General features: G+C 49.2%; 1 protein-coding gene across 1 annotated transcript in view; it reads right to left on the bottom strand.

Annotated features, from left to right (window-relative positions):
• LOC142080922 (calpain-2 catalytic subunit) overlaps positions 1-18,858 on the bottom strand; it is a 29,149-nt gene extending 10,291 nt beyond the window's left edge. Inside the window, exons 1-10 of the mRNA XM_075147195.1 lie at positions 18,616-18,858; positions 17,577-17,646; positions 9,052-9,170; positions 8,555-8,688; positions 7,555-7,723; positions 5,463-5,546; positions 3,800-3,885; positions 3,038-3,112; positions 2,655-2,815; positions 2,146-2,327 (exon numbers count right to left, since the gene is read on the bottom strand). Of these exons, the coding sequence (XP_075003296.1) occupies positions 2,146-2,327; positions 2,655-2,815; positions 3,038-3,112; positions 3,800-3,885; positions 5,463-5,546; positions 7,555-7,723; positions 8,555-8,688; positions 9,052-9,170; positions 17,577-17,646; positions 18,616-18,852 (1,317 nt within the window). The 5' untranslated portion in view covers positions 18,853-18,858. The remainder of the gene's footprint in view (positions 1-2,145; positions 2,328-2,654; positions 2,816-3,037; positions 3,113-3,799; positions 3,886-5,462; positions 5,547-7,554; positions 7,724-8,554; positions 8,689-9,051; positions 9,171-17,576; positions 17,647-18,615) is intronic.
• Between the last annotated feature and the right edge of the window lie 667 nt (positions 18,859-19,525).

Here is a 19,525-nt window from a genome sequence, read left to right as displayed (position 1 = left end):
ATGTGCAGAGGTTCAGAAACCTCCCCCTTCCCGGCCTCCCGGCTTTTTAAGAATGCAAAACCTGCCAGACCTGCTGCCATGATGGGAGATAAAATTCCACCTTTCAGGGGAAAGAAAAGTCATGGGACTGTAGCTAGAGTCTCTTTTTTATGGAAATCAGATTTTTGGACCACTAGGGTGAGAGCTGAGCAGCTGACAGAGTACTGCTAAAGCACTCAAAAGTGTAAGAAATTTAATTAACTGGCAGCACCATTTCCTTCCTGATGAAACCCAGTTTTACAGAGCAGCAGCTGGTTTGAGCGTAGCCTCGGGAGCTGCGAGGTGCCCCGGCTGCTTTGCATGCACCCTCACAGGTACCGCAAGCCCCGTAATGAGGTTTCCCTGGCATTTTGCTCAACCTCACTCGTTCCTCTGAGGAGCAACAGCTCAGAGGTGTCTGCAGCCCTGCCTCGTATTGCATAGGCATCACTGCCTTCCACACCCCTCTCTGGTCCCTGGGGCATGCTATTAGCTACCTGCAGGGAGAAACCAATAAAGACGGTGCTTAGGGAAATGAAAATTAAACGCCTCCTTGGAATATTAGTTGTGTGTCAAACACGAACTCTGTGCAAACCTGAGAAAAGCAGCTGTGCTCTGGGGGAACAGGTGTGGGTCTGGGCTGGGAGAAGATCCGTGGAAGAGCACCTTTGGTGAGTTTCTGCAGTACAGAGAGCTCTTATCCCAACCCAAGACGCTCTGGAAATGCAACATGGGCTCAAGGCCCCTTCCAGAATAAATGGCCTCTAACTTTAGCCTCTGCAGAGTCAATATTGTCCTGCAGTGAAGGAGAATCCTCTGAACCGTTTCTTCCCACAAGCCATTCAGCCCCAACTCCGCACCTTGACCACCAATGCATGCTACATACCTCTGGGGGCACCTGCAAGGAGAAAAGCGGAGAGTTATTTGCCTGTTGAATGGCAGCTCCAGGGCTAATTCTTTTCACCGCTGGTTAGCGGGTACATCCACACTCTTGAAAAAAAAGTCAGTTCAAGGGGGAAGGTGAGGGCTGAGCCCACGTCCCCCAGCGCTGGCGGCTGGCTCAGGTCCCGACCCCATGCTGGAGGCCGGTGGGGCTCACCCCGCGCAGCGCAGGCACGGCCTGGCACAGACGCAGCCAGGCTGGCCGTGGTTTCCTCCTGACCCTCTACCCTGCGGCCCACTGTGATATTTTTTGTAGACTCAGTTTCTCTACTATTTCTTTCCACCTTCTCTTTCACCCTCCCGCCCCTCTGACCTCTCCCACCATCAGAAGAAGCGGCAGGGGCTGAGCAAGACGATAATGCAGTTTTCTGTTTCCTTATGGGTTCAGGGGACCTAGCTTTGCTTTAAACCTTATTTGCCTACGGGGACCAGATTCTTTGACAAGCTTTTCCAAAGCTGGGATATTGAGAAAGCAAGCAGTTGCACATATTGCCTATGGTTACAGAGCAACCCGCAGGCAAGACCATTATTCCTATTTTCACTGCCAGTTAATCATCGCTGCTTTGCAGCTCTGAACAAAATGTCCTGCTTAAGGAGCTACCATAGACACGTCTCTGACCCTTCATTCAGCAGAACGAGTTTTACAGGTGTTTTGGCTGGTTCTGCTGCTGGGTTCACACTCCCCAAGCTAGCGCAGGTGTCGCAGCCAGCGTGACATCCCTACCACGGCTGCTCTCCTTCCGCGGCTTTTCACCACAGCCTGACAAGCGAAGGTCAGACTGGATTTCTGCACTTTTATTTTATTTTATTTTAGAATACTTTTTCTGCTCCTCCATCTAGAAGCACAGAATATTATAGGTGGGAAGGAGCCTCTGTAGGTCATCTGGTCCAAACCCCTACTCAAAGGAAGGCCAGTACCAAAGTTAACGATGTTGTTCAGGACCTTGTCCAGCCTAGGTTTGAATATCTACAGGAACACAGATTCCATCATCTCTCTGGGTACTTGTCCCTGTGCTTGACCACTGTTTTTGTGGAGGATAATTTTCTAAACATTTGAGTGGAATTTTCCTTGCTGCAGCTGGTGTCCAACTCGACCCGGCTGAGTTTTGATAGAAAGCCCAGTCTAAGTGCACTACCCCATTTATAGTGTGCGTGAGTTTTCCCTTTCCTGCCATGCAGCTGTACTGCCTTACTTGCCTCATAAATGGCAAAGCCGATGGTGTGCATGTCCTCTCCCATCTTCCTCTGCTTCCGCCGGTGCTTCTGAATCAGGCCAATGAGGAAGGTGCAGCCCCTCTCAGGATCATCGGGATCCTCATCTTCTTCCTCCAGCTTGATTAAATACTGTGGATTTGTCCAGAAGGTGTCTGGGAATTGGATTTATGCAAACGGCTCAGAGGCTTCTTGGAAAGCAGCCACGCTGATACATACATGTCAGCTAGGACAGATGCGGCTCTGACTTCCAGAACCAGCTGTGAGAAGGAAAAACTAACACTCCCCCCGCAGCCTTTACAACCACAACTAGACCCTCATCAGGGAGCCACATTTCCCAAACACTTGCACTTTTTGGACATCAGTCCTGGATATCCCAGGTACATCCTCGTCCTCCATAGGCCACCCCAAACCAGCTCCCAGAAGCAGCTCCCAGAGAAAGTACAAGCGGATGAGTAAAAGTTTTTTCCAGTTTCTCTTACTTGGGTAGTTCCTGCAGCCCCCTGCAGTGGCTCCTCGCCTCCAGTTCCCATCCAGCTTCAGCAGGCTCCACTTCTTGTACCTGTCACTTGCCAGCGTGTCTGGAGTCAGGTTGCAGATCTCCAGGCGGGAGTAATGTCTCAAGAAGTCGTTGAACGCCATCCTGTGGGAGGCAATGCCAGGGGCAACGTCTCCTTAGAACAGACAGGTTTTCTATGCAACCACCTTGTCTATCCTCCCTCTCTCCCTCTGCGATTTAGCACTAGGATTTGGGGTGAATCTGCTCTCTCATCTTGGGGAGTGTACTGGGAGAGGTTACTTCGTGTGAAAAAAGCAGAGGAGAAGACTTTCCCTTCAGCCTGCGTGGAAGCCCAGTGCTACTTACCAAAATTCCCCATCTTCATGCCTCCTGGTCAGCCGCTCCCGCACCTCGGGCTCAACGCCACTCCAGTTTGGGCAGCTGAAAGACAACCCCAAATCAACTACAGGGTACAGTAAAGGTTAAACCCTGACGTAGCTGTTCTGGCACAATGATTTCACTTTCTTACACCTCCAGGCAACTGCAATACTCCACAATATCTAGCTGGTAGCAGCTCCAGGGCTCTCAAACCATAACAGAATTAAAATACAGGGGCCTGGGATATTCAATACCTCGCTTCTTAAGTATCTAAGGTAAGGATCATAAACAGAGTTTTATTTGCAGAAAGTGCTGAGGCCTTGACTGAGTCGGAGCTTTAGTTTAGAAAAAGCAAGACCCAGAATAAACACTGCCCAGCCACAGAAGTGAGTAAACTCCAGCTTTCATTGCTGACAAGAGGAATGGATTTTTAAAGCCCTTTTAGAAAGTAAGTTTTCAGAAGCTCACCACTAAACCTGGGCTGTTAAAGCAGCAGAAACTACAGAGAGGCTTGTAGGAACCACCAACTGCATCTTACACGAAGGCAGGTGTTTGTATGAAGGGCGCTGCATACTGTGACACCTATGTGGAAGGTGACAGTGGTGGGATGCTTCTTTTAAACAGTTCTGAGCAAACATCACATCCACATTAGAGAGGAATTTGAGGTAGGGAGAAGACAGGCGACAGCAGAAACATGATCATACCCCTGCAGTAAAAGCCTACGGGCGACACGCAAGCCATTGGACTCACTTGTCGTTCCACTTCCCGGTCCACTCCACTTCCCCCCAGGGATTTCGGATTCTGATCAGCTTCTGCATCGTTCCTCGGAAGCTCACCTGATGGGATCAGAAGCATATGGAGAGTTACCCAGGGACTCAGCACTGCGCTCCCTTCCACCTTTTCTATGGGAATTAAAGGACACGACAGAGTAAGTATCTCAGTGCTGCACGAAGACTGAAATATATATGCACAAACACGCGCTCATCTGATCCAAAAGACGTGAAGTCAAACTGATTTTGGATGAGCTCCACGCACCCAAGCTTGTCCAGAGAAGGTTTTTGTGCAATCAAAGCTCACGATAACCAAAATGTCTGTTTTGTGCCACTAAAAAAGTTACCTCTGATGGGATTTCATGCAAAGGAAACATAAAGCTGCTACAGGACTGCCAAAAAGCAGGTACAAGGGCATATTTCTCCAAAGCGGTCACCTATGTATAAACTGCCCCTTCACATTCAAATGCCTTTTCCCCCCCCGCCCCCTATATATAATCGAACTGCACCGATTACAAGAGGTGGGATAGTCAGTCTGGCCACAACCCCTCTGGCCACACGAATGCCCCAGGGCACGGCGGGTCAGCCCTGCCCCGACAGCACCTCCTCGCCCTGCCCCGAGGCCCTGGCTTGTTATCTGCTCATCTCTGTGTGCGCAGAGTCCAGGCCAAGCAAAGCTGTACGAGTTTCAGTGGGAACACCCAGTATTTATAGGGAACATGCGGCACTAATTTGAGAAAGGAGCTGACACATCTCTAGAGCCCGAAGCCAAGAAAACTGCACAGAGCATCAGCAGCGCGGAGTCCAGAAATGATGCTCCGGTGCTGAAGATGAACTATCCTTACAAAGCCTGCACATGTCTCTAAAGGAAAAGCCTGGCTAAATCAAGCCTGTTTGTGAATTAAGATCAAACTCCCTCTTCGCTGCTTTTGCTGTGAGAGGAGGACCAAATGCAAGCACGTAAACCTGCCCGTTAGCAGCGTCCACCTCAGCGCAGCATGTCAGCAGCTCTCTACACCTCACTCTGAAGTTTCAGACATTATTTCAGAAACAATTATCAGCGAAGTGACCGAAAGTCCATTACACACCTGGAAGGACGCCATGATCCGCTTATTTTGTTTTCACTCGCCTTACCTTCGCCGGTCACCTGCTCTTGGACAGGCACCGTGCGTTCGAACACTGTGCCCTGCTGAAAGGTGCTGCTCGGCAGGCTTTTAAGGGACAATAATCCTTTTTTTTTTTTTTTTTTTTGCTTTTACAGGTCTCTCGCACATCTTGGTGTGCATTTAAGGTACAGGTACAGAGCTGCCTGCTATACAGAGACGTGTTGAGGGCCCCCCTCACCAGCAGAGGGTAGTGTGCCATCCGCACTGGGCTTCCCACCGCCCCGCTCGCTGGGAAATAGCGGTGCTCATGGAAAAAAAGGTTTTTTTTTCATCAAGACCCCAAGAAGTCAAGTTTGTGTTTATCCAACACACAGCAACTAATTCAGCATTTCTTCAGAAAGAAAGGACTCAAAACCTGATTCAGCAAAACAGGTGAGACTGGAGAATTTGCAGCATTGAAGACGAACTTCTGGCTGCCATGGCCCAGACCACAAACAAAGCTGGCTGCATTTTGCCCCTTTGGGGCGGCACACCTACCTCCTCTGCCCCGGTGACCGAGTACGCGTGTCCCTTCACCAGCTTCTGGGAAGTGACTGCCTCCGTCTCCGCGGCACTGGTGATCTAGAGGAGCAAAGAAGCTCGGTGAGCATGGCTTCCCACGCGGAGGGGATCCAGCGGAGCAAAGCTTCCCCCTCCAACGCAGCTTTAGTCTCGCTGGGAGGCTGCAGGGGTGGTTCAGCTGCTGCACAGAAGCAACGAGAGGGATCTGCATGACAGAATGGGGAGAGGGGACGGCAGCACGTGTGGCGGTGCTGGAGCCCCCGGGGCCCATGTTCGTGGCACGGGGTGCACGCCAGAAGCCCTGCACCGCAGCAAAGCTCCCTCCTGGCTCTGAAACACTTGGTGCGGTGCATCCCCTCTCGTGCACCTCCAATCGCTGTAAAAAGGGGATACATACGATGAACTCCATGTTCTCAAGGGACCAGGATGAACACGGGGGCTTACTGGCCTGAGGCTGCCCAGGCATCACCAGGGATCACACCCCAGTCCAGCAAGCCCCAGGGCTCTACTTCGAGGTAAAAACACCCCCTTTGGCTTCACAGCGGGGTGGGAGGTTCCCTTTCCTTTCCCCAGCACCACCACCCTGGGACATGCCATGCAAGGGAGCAAGGGAAAAAGCTGCACTTTGGATGCCATTCATACCTGAAGGCATATCACCCTCTCACTTGTTTGTGGCCATTACAATACTTGGGCAGTCTGGCCTATAAACACTGCAGAGAAAAATCACTTCTTGCTAGAAAGTGACTGCTCGACATCTTCCTCTAATGATGCTTAAACCTCTATGAAATGTGTGTTTGCCATTGCCTTCCCACCATTTGAGAAAGTGTGTGATCTTTAAAGAAGCATATCTGAAGCTTAAAAAGAGGGTGGGATCAAGCAGGCAGGATTCCTGCTGTCAATTCATGCCTTATTACTGCCCGACAGCGCGCTCTCCATGTAATGCTTAACCTCTGTGTCCCTATTTCTCTCACAGAAGAGAAGAAAAGATTTTACAGGATTTTTCAGAGGCTAAACTCACTAATAATTAGTTTACAATATAGAAAGAGTCAGCACTTACCAACAAAGGAATATATTTACTCCCCCCCACCCTTGACAAGAGATTTCTATCATTCTGGGGCAAAAAAACAGATGTCAGATTCTTATCTAAATGCAAACTAGCAAAGCAGGCTTCGAAAGTGCTGTGAAGTCGCACGCTGACATTAACCAAGTACTTTTCCTGCTGTGAAGCTTTCCTCTCCTGTGACTCCAATTTAACTTAAAAAATGGGAGGAAACACTTGAGTTTATATTATGAACGAAATTCCTGTAAACAGTTTACCTTGCCTTTACACATAACTAAGATGTAATCTCCTTTGGAAGCAAGATGATTATCATAATAACCATACTCAGACTCATTTCAGTGAGGCTAAAAGCGATGCTGAATCCTTGCAGGCAGGACCAAAGCTCCTCTTTTCCTTCTGGTGCAGGTTCAGCTTTTGGCGACGTGTTTTCCGATAAAGCCTTTTACAGGCCTGGCAACAGTCCGAGCCTCCCTGCTTCAAGAACAAAGCCCAGATTTTTTGGGAACATTTCGGTACAATTTGTGCAACGAACAGGCTACAGCAAGGGTGGAGGTTGCCACCTCTGAGTACCTGACTGCAGAAGCCATTAGCAGCAGCTTTCTGTCCAAACCCACTCCGCCTGCACCAACCTGCTGCCAAGCTGCAGGCTTCCTTAAGAACAAAGATCAGGACCCCTAATGAGTTCCCTATACGATTTGTTACCATGAACCTACAAACCAGCAAAAGCTCTAGATCTTGAAGAAAGAAACCAAGGGAGGCAATGAGCTTTTACACGTGAACTAACGAAGTCTACGCTTCAACCTGTTCTCAGACATAACGCCCCAAGAAGAGCATGCGCCTGTGTCACACTCTTGGTCAAATTCTCCAGGCACAGGGTAGAGCAGAGAACCGTAGGCAGGGGACACCAACATCCTTTGTGCACCTCCTGTGGATGGAGCACGGGTCCATCCCCAGCTGCCTGCATGCGCAGCGGGAGCCAAGCGTCCAGCAATATGCCCGCTAACTCACGTCAATGGAGCAGCCAAGGAGAGAGCCTTTCTGAAGTGCCTTCTGGATGATTTTGAAGAGGTTGGGTGGTGGCTTCTGCAGCTCATACCATTCTGCAATTCCACCGGTGAAGTCCTCGAAGCCTTCAGTGGTGGTGCCACCAGAGAGAGACTCGTAAGATCCATTCAGCCTGCATGAAAGGGGACACAGACCCACAACCATCACGCTCCCTATTCTCCTCTTCTCTTGGAGAGGCACACTCAGTTGTGCCAACCGTCACAGCATTTCTGATTTCAACAGTACCACAGCAGCTGTGAACACACGCCCCATTCAGCTTTGATTCTTAGACCTCTGTACTTGGAAAGCCCAGCATAAAATCTTATACGACCATGTATGCAGGTTGCAGGTTCGTATCAATGACAAAATGACACTATTTGAAGAAAAAATAACATTAAAAAAAAAAATCAAGACCCAACAATTTGCCTCTCTAGTTCCACACACAGTCTTTCAATCCCTTTAAAAATTACGGGTCTGATTTTCAGCTTATCTAAATCAGCTCAATTTCTTAAGTCAATTGAAAACAGTAATGTTAGATGACAGAATTCCTCCCTGACCATCCCAAAACGGGAAATTCAGATTTGAGCATCTTCATCTTGAACAGAAACCTGGGCGTGTGGACTGGTGCGCTTTGCACGCCGAAGCACTGCAGCTGCAAGCCCTCTCAGGTGTGTAGAGCACATGAAACGGAGCTTCCCAGGCCCTGGTGACAGGAACAGCCTTGCCATGAGATGCAAGGGCTATTTCTCTTGGCTAGCAACAAAGCCAGTACTTTTGGCTACTTGTCTTAAGCACCTGTCAGCAAAGCTTTACTAAAGTAGCCATTGTGGGATACCCCAGAAGTTGTAAAGGCTAATAATTAGGCTGACATTTTAAATGCATAGTATCCATGCAGCTGAGGATGCTATGGGGAAGCAGAGGCATTGGGAGATTTGAGTGGGGTGAAAGCCTGGCCCTGACTCACTTGGCGTAGGCCTTCTCCAGCAGCGCGCTCCAGAACTCGCTGCCCTCCGCCGAGTGCACGAAGAGCAGCTCCCCGTTCTTGGTGGGCAGCCTGTCGTCCACCACGACGTCCACCCACTCCCCGTACTGCCAGAACTGGAAAGGGAGCACAAAGACCTCGTCACTGCCCCATGCTGTGCACTCAGGTCACCAAGACGTTTATCTGCTACCACCGATTTCCTAGAGGAAAAGCAATTCACAGCCAGCTTCGCCCTGTTCAGGGATGCACGTCCTCAGCTGGTTCTGCTGATGGACGAAGGATCACAAAGACAGCCCCTGCTCCCTTTGGTTAGCGGTATTCTTCCTTCTACCACGATCACCCTTCATGGATGTCTCCATTTTCCTACCTGGCTCTTTGACGTCCCTCAAAGTGTTCCAGGAAACACCACACACGTAGCCATGGCCAGCCACACCGGCTCCTGGCCAACAGCACTGGGGGGAAGGCTGTTTTCCACCTACCTGGAAGTGGAAAATTCCTGCATATTTATCCTGGAAGCTCTGGTCTTTGGGAACGACACGGGCCAGAATTTCTTCATTCAGAGTGAGAGAGGCAATAGCTGCCAAGAGCCAACAGTCCCCTGTCAAAAAAAAAAGGTCATTATTGAAACTTTGTTCTTTAGTTTTTGTACTTCATAGGGATTGTGCGTTTACAACCAATAATCACCTCAGCTGCAATGAGATAGTCCCTCCCATCACTTTACCTGTAAGGCAGATCAAATGCATGTACACAAATACACGCCATTTCCAGACAAATGCTGCATTTCCTCAAGATCAAAGTAATAAAAAAAGTAAAAGCAGGCTTTTTATGATCTACCAGCAGTTATCACCCATGCTGGGACTATTTGAAAGAAAACTTAATATTCAGTTGAGCGTCTACAGGTGTTGTGGTTTAACCCGGCTGGCAGCTAAACACCACACAGCCATTCGCTCACTCCGCCCAGGTGGGATGGGGGAGAGAATCAGAAAAAAGGTAAAACTCGTGGGTTGAGATAAAGGCAATTTAATAGGACAGAAAAGGGAAGGAAAACAATAATAATAATGATAAAAGAATATACAAAACAAGTGATGCACAATGCAATTGCTCACCACCCGCTGAGCGATGCCCAGCCAGTTCCCAAGCAGCGGCCACGACCCCCAGCCAACTCCCCGCAGTTTTTTTGTTCAGCATGACATCACATGGTATGGAATATCCCTTTGGCCAGTTTGGGTCAGCTGTCCTGGCTGTGTCACCTCCCAGCTTCTTGTGCACCTCCAGCCTCCTCGCTGGCAGGGCAGTATGAGAAGCTGAAAAGTCCTTGACTTAGTGTAAGCACTGCTCAGCAACAACTAAAACATCAGTGTGTTATTGACATTATTCTCATCCTAAATCCAAAACACAGCACTGTACCAGCTACTAGGAAGAAAATTAACTCTATCCCAGCTGAAACCAGGACAACAGGTTAGGAAGCAGCATGGGGAAAAGGCAAAGAGCAGGGCCTGTGGGTCCGCACAGGTACTCAGGGGTGCAGTTTCTCCTCAAAAGGCCAGTGTTTTCTTAAGCATAGGCTGTTTTCCTTTCCCTCCTCCATGTTTAATAAACGCCTGTTGACTTGCCATCCAGAGGTCTACCCTGTGGACGAGCTCCCTTTAAGGTCTCTTGCCAGCCTCCTACCAAATAGGAGCTCCTTTCACCTTACACATCTCTGGAGGCTCTTGTTAGAGGCCTCTCTGTTTAGTCCCACATCTCGTCTCTGGCACTAGTCACCAGAGACTCACGAAAGGTCTGAAGGCAGGCACTGTTCCCCAGTCCCACACACCTCTTCACCCTTCCTGGGATGGAGCCAACATACACCGAGCCTGCACGCCAGAGTCCCAGGGTCCAGGCTGTCTGGACAGTATTTTTCCACACCATCTCCTACCAAGCAGAGGGAGCAGAAGACCACAACTATATAAACATTACCTCTATTTTTTGTAATTCTTTTCAGAAACCAGTGTTACTTTAACAGAGTCGTTACCTTGCTGCTCAGCCACGGGTTTTCTGCAGCCCACTAGCAAGGTGATTTAGAGATTTAAAGATCCAGCTGGCCCCCCTGACTCCCACAACCCAACACAAAACTCCTTGTTACCATCACCAGATCTGCTGTTGCCTTGCTTTGTGAACACAGGAAAGTCGGTATTAGGCATCAGATCCCACAGAGTGGTCCTGCAGCATGTGTAGGATTGCAGGTTCAAGAAACATGAACCAGCCACAGCTGCTAGCAAAGGGGCCAGCAAAGCAGCAATCTCTACACAGCCAGCTCTCTCCTATAGGAAAAGGGTCAAAAGCTCACAGGTGAGAAGCTGGGGTTCAAATAGGCGGCTGGGAGAAAGCTTCGGGGAGAAGCAGCTCTTGGTCACCCTCAAGCTCAAACCCAGCACCACTCAGACAGCACAAGGAGGAGGAACACAGGCAACCTGCAACTCCCTCCAGGCTGCTCATCGCTTTTCACAACTGATCCCCAGCATCAGCTCTGTGAATTACATTTGTCCCATGGCCCTTTTCACATCTCATGAAAGGTGGAAGACGTGGAATTTCAGAGTAATTTCCAAACCTGAGATGCTTTTACAATTTCATAACCTAGAGGGGAAGAACCGAACATAAAACTTTCCCTTCAGCCCTGCCTCTGGCTGCTTGTACTGCAATGGAGAAATCGTGTCGGAGAAATTTTTCAAACAAGAAAGTCACCTTGTCATTCTCCTGTGACAGATTATGAAGCAACGAGGATGTTCTCCTCCCTCCTCTGCGACAGCACATCCATCTCACCCTGCAAAACGGCGACTCTTCTTACAGCCTCCTCTGTAGCTTCAAGACGCTCTTCCCTGGGAGCTGTGCACCCTCTGGTGCCGTGGTGCATTCAGAGGCACCGCCAAGCACAGCAAATGGGCTTGCTGGGAAAGAGACTGGGGTCAGAAGATACTAACAGACATTTTTAGATAGGCTAGTTTACAATTACCAGTACGATCCTCTGGCCTCCAGCCACGTGAGGGCTTTAGCAGTGACCCTTCACATCAATTCCCTTTACAGAGGAGGACACTAAAGGGCTCTGCAAACAAACCCTTCCATCAAAAGGCAACAACAGGGCTTCAGCTCCAGCTCAGCTTAGATCTGTGCTCTCCCACACACAGCCTGCCTGCACAAAGTTATTTTTGTGTTGGGTTTTTTTTTTTTCTGTTTTTTTGACCAAAGGAGTCTCCAGACAAACCCGGCAACATGGTAAACACTGGGGAGAGACTGCCCAGAGATCCTTTCTGATGATCCCTGTTTTTCTTAAGTCTCCGAAACAGGTAGTTTCTGAACAAGAGTTGGGGTTCTTCAAATCCAAGGGACAACTCCCTCCTAGAGAACAGCCCCGGCACTTTGACTGGAGCTCTTGTGGGGTGAGGCTGAATTAGTATCTTATTGTCTCCACTCCTTCCTTCTTGTTTTTGTCCCACTGGCACTCATTACACAGCAAGTTGATTCATTAACTCAGACAAAAAAAGTCTTTCTGTTGTCTTACTGAGTTAAAGGAGGTTACAGCTTGTGACAGGGCTCTTCTGGGTCAAGAGAGCAGTGGGTTATTATGTATTTGGCAGTAGAAATATCAAATGTCAGAGACATTGTGGGAGAAGGGGATGGATGTAAATACACATGTGCACTGGACCAGCACACACCACAGGAGAGCGGAGCACTCTCCATCAACACCCCAGCACTGCACGTGGTGCACTCAGAGAACCCTTGGCCTCCCCCACAAATATTCTTCTTCTAGCACCCACAAGCCACTGGCTCATAGCTGTTTTTAAGATCAACAAAATCCTAAAAGAAGGAAAAGAGTGGGGATCTCTGTTCTCCCTGCTGTGCCACCATCCCTCCAGCAGGAACAATCATTCACAGCTGGGAAAAGTTAGCAAGCCTTAGTAAGACTTCTAACAAACAGGCAATCTCAAAGCATCCTGGACACTAGGAATAGGCATGAAACAAGTCACAAATATCCAAATTGGTAGGTTAACCAGCCTGATCTCAGCACAGAGGCCAAATAACTGATAACCCACAGCAGAACAACCCCGGCATGCATCCCAGGCTCTGCAAGGCTTTTACAGACAGACACGCACAACTCGGAGGCAAAGTGAGTCTCTGCATCTTAGACCTATACCAGCTAGACTAAAGCCAGCACAGGTATCCTTACCTAGACTGCTAGGATGCCTTCACACGGTTAGGCAGATACATGCTCTTACTCAGACTAAATTAGATAAACCCAGAAAGAGAGCAACTCAGCCTGCTCAGCACCACTGTGCTAGTCCTAAGGCACAGCTGGATAAAACCATGCAGCTCCCGGCCTCTACAACAAAGATGCAGGCAGAGCTGAAGGCACTTTGTGCATGCTCTGTCGGGTGGGTGGAAACAGCTGGAGGCATGTCCTACGCCCCTTGTTCACAGTCAGCTGTGGAGGTGTTTTTCCTCTCAATTGCTCAATCTGCAGCATATACCAGAGTTCACATTGCACAGCCTTACTCGACGAGGCAAACTCGACCGCTCCAAGAGACCCCCAGAGCATTTGAAATTGGTGTCACTACCCTCAGAAAAATGCTGCTGGTTTAAAGTACTAGCAAGTCTGACTCAGAAAGCAACTGTCCCACCACTCTTCCAAAGAAATATCAGCATTTCTATTCCATAAACAAGGCAGAGGCTGGGCAGGCAGACAGCAGCACAGAAAGAATAAGTGAACAACTTGACATGACCACAGTGGCTCAGGAAGCCTGGGTCATGAAGCTCGTCAGGCATCTAGATTAAGAGCATACACCCTTTAATGCTATAATACATCAGGTTTCCTCTGTAGACAAGGAGCACTGAAGTTCAAGGAGGAGAAATTGCCCCCAGAGGATCTTTAAGCCCATAAGCAGAGTTTATAAAGAATTCCCTTTACTTTCTAGCTGTCCCATCAAGGCAGACATGAAGAGAAAGAAACAGCAGACTTTGCTGTCAAACCTCTCTGTTGAACTTTATACTGGTTTCTAAGGAGAATTTGGAATCAGACAAACATAGATCTTAACTTGGACAACTCTGGGCAAGGTCTTGAGGTTAAAAGGCAGATGCAGCATATGCAGGAGACACAGGACCCTTTGGTTTCCACATTTAAAAGTGCTCAACAGTCGTATCATCCCTCCCTTTCAGAACAGTCATCACTGAAAGTAGACCTGATAATTCAAAGCCTGGATGAGAACAGATCTTGTGACAATACCTGGAGTTTTAGCCTGCACTAAGTTAGCCTGAGCAGGGTCTTTATCAAGTAGTCTTAACTAATTATAAGAACTGGTACTTTTGTAAAGCTCTTGACAGCGACTTTCCTTTGATAGAGAAGGAAAGTCCAAGAGGAGGCTAACAGACAGGTTACTTGTATGAAGAATTTGAAAGGCATGTTAGCAAGGCTAGGTTAATCATGGAGAATTTTTGTAAATGCACAATACAATAGGCAGAACAAAGTTTTCAAAAAAAAGGGAATATTATCAGGCTGTGAGTTTATTTATATTAACAAGAAGTACTATTTTTTCCTGCCATGCTTCCTTTTTGCCGCTTTCAATGTTTTACTTCTGATTTCTATACATCCATCTCTGGATTTACCTAATCTCCAGCTACCAACAAGAATGTTACAAAAAAAGTAATTGCAAGGCAAGCACAAATAGCCATAAGGGCTTAAAATTGGCCATTCTAGAGAGCAAAGCCAAGCAAAGCATCCCCATGAAGCGCCTGCAGGGGTATAAGCGAAAGGCAGCTCCTCTGGTCACTGCACAGCCCATGTAAGAGTATGGGGTCAAAGGGAAAATGTACATTCAGCCAGTCACAGACACATCATTATTTTAAGACACTCATAGCTATAGATTAGCAACATCAACAGCTGAACGTATTTATATTAATACCATGGGACTCCAGGAAGTTTTCTGGTTAGAAACATGAGGCTGTGGCCACCTACTTACAGCGGTTGCCAGCGTGGGAAAACCATGCATCTAATTCTCTAAATTAATCCTACCCAATTCATTATTTTTCCACACATATTTATTTAAGGAGGAGACACCTGTGTCTAAACAGCAGACGAGAGACACTGCGCTGTGTACGCCCGAGTGTTGTGATACCATGGTGACATCCCCTCCAAAGAAGGCGGTTAAGGGTGAATAAGCTTCCTCTCCGCAGTGGCTTTGGTTCCTCCCCTCCGCTGTAATGAGTCACCACATCCCAAGCGCTGCCATTCTTAGCCAAATACCATCACTGACTTCAGATCTGATACTGCAAAACTAACTCCAAATACTCGCCTTTAGAAGTTTCTTCTAAAAAGCAACAAAACAGAATAAAGGATAATCCAAAGCCCAACAGGCAGAACTTTGGTGTCTGGAGAACTTAATGAACTGCTGCCTTGAGGGACAACCTTTTCTGTATTGATGATCAGCTATGCCTTTTATGATTGCAGCGTCGTATAGTCCAGGTCAAAAACAATGAAACAAATGTATAGGCTGCATCTGGCCCACAGATCAAAGACTTGTGCTAAAAGGAACATCTGTACCACTGCTCATTAGCCGAGCTGTTCGGTTACACATCCCCTGCCAAGAAGCCTGTTGCAGCAGTGATGGGTGCGTGGCTTTGGATGCCTCATCTGTCCCTGCAGTACTCCAAGATGTTTGAATGGCTTAGCAACAGCGATGAAACTCCACGTGGGCACAGGTCTGTTGCTTTGTGATCAAGCTTTTGGGTGATAAATAGACTACAAAAGCTTCCTACAGAAAAAAGCAGCATAATAAAAAGTACAGGTTTCCAAAGCACCTGACATCTTCCAGTGCAATCTTTGTGACATCCTAAAACGTGATGGGACATCAGTCAGCACACAAAGTTCAAGTAAATGGCAGCTTAAGCAAATATATTGATACAAACACTGGTGTCAGATCAAGCAGTGGCAAAAAAAAAAAAAAAAAAAGCATTTATACAGCACATCTGCTAGCCTGTGTGAAAAAGCAGAGATTCTATACAGGCTCTTAGTAAGTCAACAGCTATGCAGAGAAAAGATCTATAGCATCTAATTTCTAATCAACCACTAAACTGTCACACAATACCAAAATCCTGCCCAGATTCATAAGAAGATAGTGGGGTGAGTCATAACAGTAGTTAGTCATGGTGAAAACAGTAATATAAACAAGAACACTAGCAACCTCCTATTCAAATATTGTTTCAAGAGGTAAAATAATAGCAGCTGTGAGCCAGTATCAGCTTTGGTGGCACACTATAACCTCATGAGAACATCTGACTGGTCCAAAGACCATTAAGACAACAAATGCTTTCATCCATTTAAAACAAGGTTTGGCATTAGGAACAGCAGCTCCATAACTTGAAAACTAAGTTACAAATCTTTCATTACAGTACTTTTGCTGCCAAAACATCTGGAGAGAAAAGCTGGAAGCCTGCAGAAGGCAGAAAGCAACTCAGTGCCTTCAGAAACGAGCATCTCTGCAAAATGACAGCTGTTGAAATGGCATTACAATAAACTGTAATTTCAAGTTGAACAACTCCTTAGCTGTTAAGTTTCACAATAAAAAAAAAAGAGAATAGATGTTTGGCATGTGTGTTAAGCACTACTTATGCCAAAGTAGTCACGGTGGGAGACATGACATTGGGCAGAGAGCGAACACGAAGGAAGCTGGTGACATGCTAAGGACTTCACGATTATACAACAGAGCCTAATCCACGCCACAGATGATACTGGGGGCATGAGGAGAACTAAATTCACAATCCAAGTATTTTTTATTGTCAGGGTTTTTTCAAACAAATTGTATCTAGTTGCTAAAGCACCAACCTGAATAACTTCTGAAAGAAAACATAAGCACAAAGCAGGTGAAATAAGCTTCCCTACCACTTATATTTTTGGACATATATATATATTTTTTGAAAACAAATAGCAGCAGCGGGACTAGAAACTAAGAAGCCGAACGTGACTAATATTACGCTGATGAAAAGCAAACAGAACTTCGTTCCTTTGCCAACCCCTCTGCGAAAACACAACACACAGCACGTATTAGTCATGTTTCCCTACACCTAGAGCTCTCCCTCAAACCATGCTATCAGTTGAATCTAAACCCCTCTTCCTCCAGTTATGGAATAAATAGGAGCCTCACTGCTTCCACTTCAGCTTATTTCCTCTCGCATCCCCGCAGCTGTCCTCCTCGCCAGCCTCCACGCTGCCTTCCGGGAGGCGCTCACCTAAAACCCCTTTTGGCGGGCAAGGCAGGAGAGAGGCTTCAAGACCAGGATAGCTGTGGACGCACAGCCAGGTTAAGCCACGCACTCCCCGCTGTCCCCTGGGGTGCAGCCCCCCGGGGCTTCCCTGCAGCTCCCGGGGCTCTTCCAGTATGGCTGACCCATTGATACCAACTGAGTGGCAGCCACAGCAAAAGCAGAGGGCTCACAGGCTGGCCCATCCCTCCTGAAATACCCCAGTTTTGTTTTCCTCCAAAGCCGGCAAGTGGCTGGGAACCCCTCCGTATAATTTTTTTTCTCCGTACTGCATCCTTCCAGGTTTCAGGGGGTCTCTCTTGCTCGGCAGCACTCTCTCCCACTGGGGAAAGAAATGCCCCGCTACACACACAACTGCTCTTCTAAGCAGACTGCTAGTAGCAGAAATTAGTCAGGCCGCTCTCAGGTACACAGGTGCGGATATGAAAGGAACTGGTAGTGATCAGAAAAGCCATCAGGAAACCAGTCTGTGTCACCCCGGCTCAGTGCGCACAGCAAGGCTGCGCTCAGCGGCCAAACACACAGGGACCCTACCTGCAGCTGTCGAGGAAAGGCAAGAAAGATCTGGATTGATACGAAGAGAGATGGTAGAATGCAAGAGGATGTGTTTGCAGAGTGAGTTACAGCCTAATATAAATCCAGATGGTGCAGCAGGGGACCGTGGTGTCCTGGGCAGCACTGGCATGGAAAACTCGGCTTTCTGCCTCCACCTTACCTAAGGCCCCTTGGCAGATGTCTGTGCGAGTGGCTCCACCGGCTATGAACAGGGGGCTGGAACACAGCTCCTGGGAAGGAAACAAGCCGTGCATTACATATATCCACAGGTAAGGAGGGGAACAAGGTCCCACTTGCAGCAAATTTAAACAAGCAATTGACCACAGCAGGACAACACCACAGAGCTGGAGCAGGTCACGAATGAGTGCGGGCATCAGACACGCTAAGCTCGTGAGAAAGGGGGCTGGTGACCAAAGCTTGTGGGCAGCCATCTCGCTTCACAGTATGTGCTAGGAGGTCCACTGCGTTTTTACACACGTGCACACACCGCACCGCTATTACCTCCCCACCACTGACTACGTCAGGGTCTTTCAGAAATGCCTAGGCACCCCGGAGTCCCCTTGACCCGATGGCTCCCGTGGCCAGACAGGGCTGCTTCGGTAGCCAGAGGCGCAGGCTGAGCGAGGGCTCGTAAAGGAAAACTCTGCATCGTGGTCAGCTCATCTCTCTGCTAAGGAAAAGAGTTTCCTAAAGCGACAGCCCTGAGCGCTACCCAAAGCAAGTGGTTTATCCACACAGAGAGTTCAGGGCGGAGAGGAGAACGGCTTTCTGGTTGTTTTGTTTTCCAGATGGAGCATGTCGCCCTGCCAGCCCGGACCCCGGGCGAACGGATATCCCCAGCGCTCTGAGCGGCCGCAGCCCCACAAAACGGGCCCACCGGGATTTTGCAGCCGCTGGGTGCTGCCCGGAGAGGCTGCGGCCGCGGGTCTCAGCCGGGGGCCGCCCCGGGCCGCCCCCGCCGCGCTCGGCATCCGCGTCCCGACCTGCTGCCGGTACAGGGCGGCGGCCGGAGAAAGGCGCCTGCCGGCTGGGCCGAGAAGGGGGAGCGCAAACAGCGCACGCACAGACCCCGCAGAATTAAATCAAATCCAATTTAAGGGGAGGGGGAAGAGAAAAGTCGGGTGAAAAGGAGCGGAGGGGCCGCGCAAGGATGCTACCGCCACAGGGACCGGGACCGGGACCTTCCCCCGCTGCCCTACCGTGGGTCTGCGCCAGACAACGCCCTGCGTCTTGTAGGAGCTGGGCCCCAGCTCTCGGTAGCCGAGGGCGGTGGGGCCGGCGGGGAAAGAAGGGTCCTGGAAGAGCCGTCCCTCCTGCAGGCACTCCTGCCGCAGCGCCCCGAAGTCCTGGCCCAGGTAGGGGACGGCGTGGCCGTGCCGCCCCGCGCCCACCGCCGCCGCCCGCTCCTTCGCCACCGCCGCCGCCATCCCCGCCATCGCGCCTCCGCCGCCCCGCCCCGGCCCGGCCCGGTCTGACACCCCCCCGCCCCCTGCGCGTGTCACGAGTGCCGCCAGTGCTCAGCCCTGCGGCATCCACCGGTTTGCTCGAGTCCCTCTGCACCGGGAGTCACCCGCACGCCCACCGAGTCACGGATGAAGAAACTTCCCCCCCGGTCTCCATCTCTGTTCCCCGTGGACCTGACGGGAAATGCGTCTCCCTCGCAGCCGGCACCTCATCGGCTCCGCAGCTGTGCCAGCCCTGGCTTCTGTATTGCCACACGTATTCATCAGTTAAAAAAAATCAACATTTCCTGCGTAAAAACCAGAATTATCCATGTTCAAATCTGGAAGCTTAGAAAAAAGTCAAAGGAAGGGAAAAAACTAATGCAGCTGAAAAACTAATATGGTACATATGTACCCTGTATTGTCATCCTGTTACAATTTTGAACACTGCACACAACAGAAATCATTTACAGCTTCATTTGCTGGTGGTAACCAAAGCATGTGTTGCTGTCAGCGCTGGCATGAATCCATTCACACCCCCCTGTATAGCCCAAACCGCACGCAGCGAGTTCCCCCCAAACAGGCACCTCTGCTGTGTGCTGGGGGAAAAGGAGTGTCTCCATTTCGGCTGCGTGTTGCTGCCAAGGATGGCTGAAACGCTGCTGCT

Source organism: Calonectris borealis, chromosome 3 (genome assembly GCF_964195595.1).
Source record: "Calonectris borealis chromosome 3, bCalBor7.hap1.2, whole genome shotgun sequence".
Lineage (NCBI taxonomy): Eukaryota > Metazoa > Chordata > Aves > Procellariiformes > Procellariidae > Calonectris > Calonectris borealis.
The sequence above is the reverse complement of the archived record's forward strand: the minus strand, read 5'-3'. Positions and strand labels throughout refer to the sequence as shown.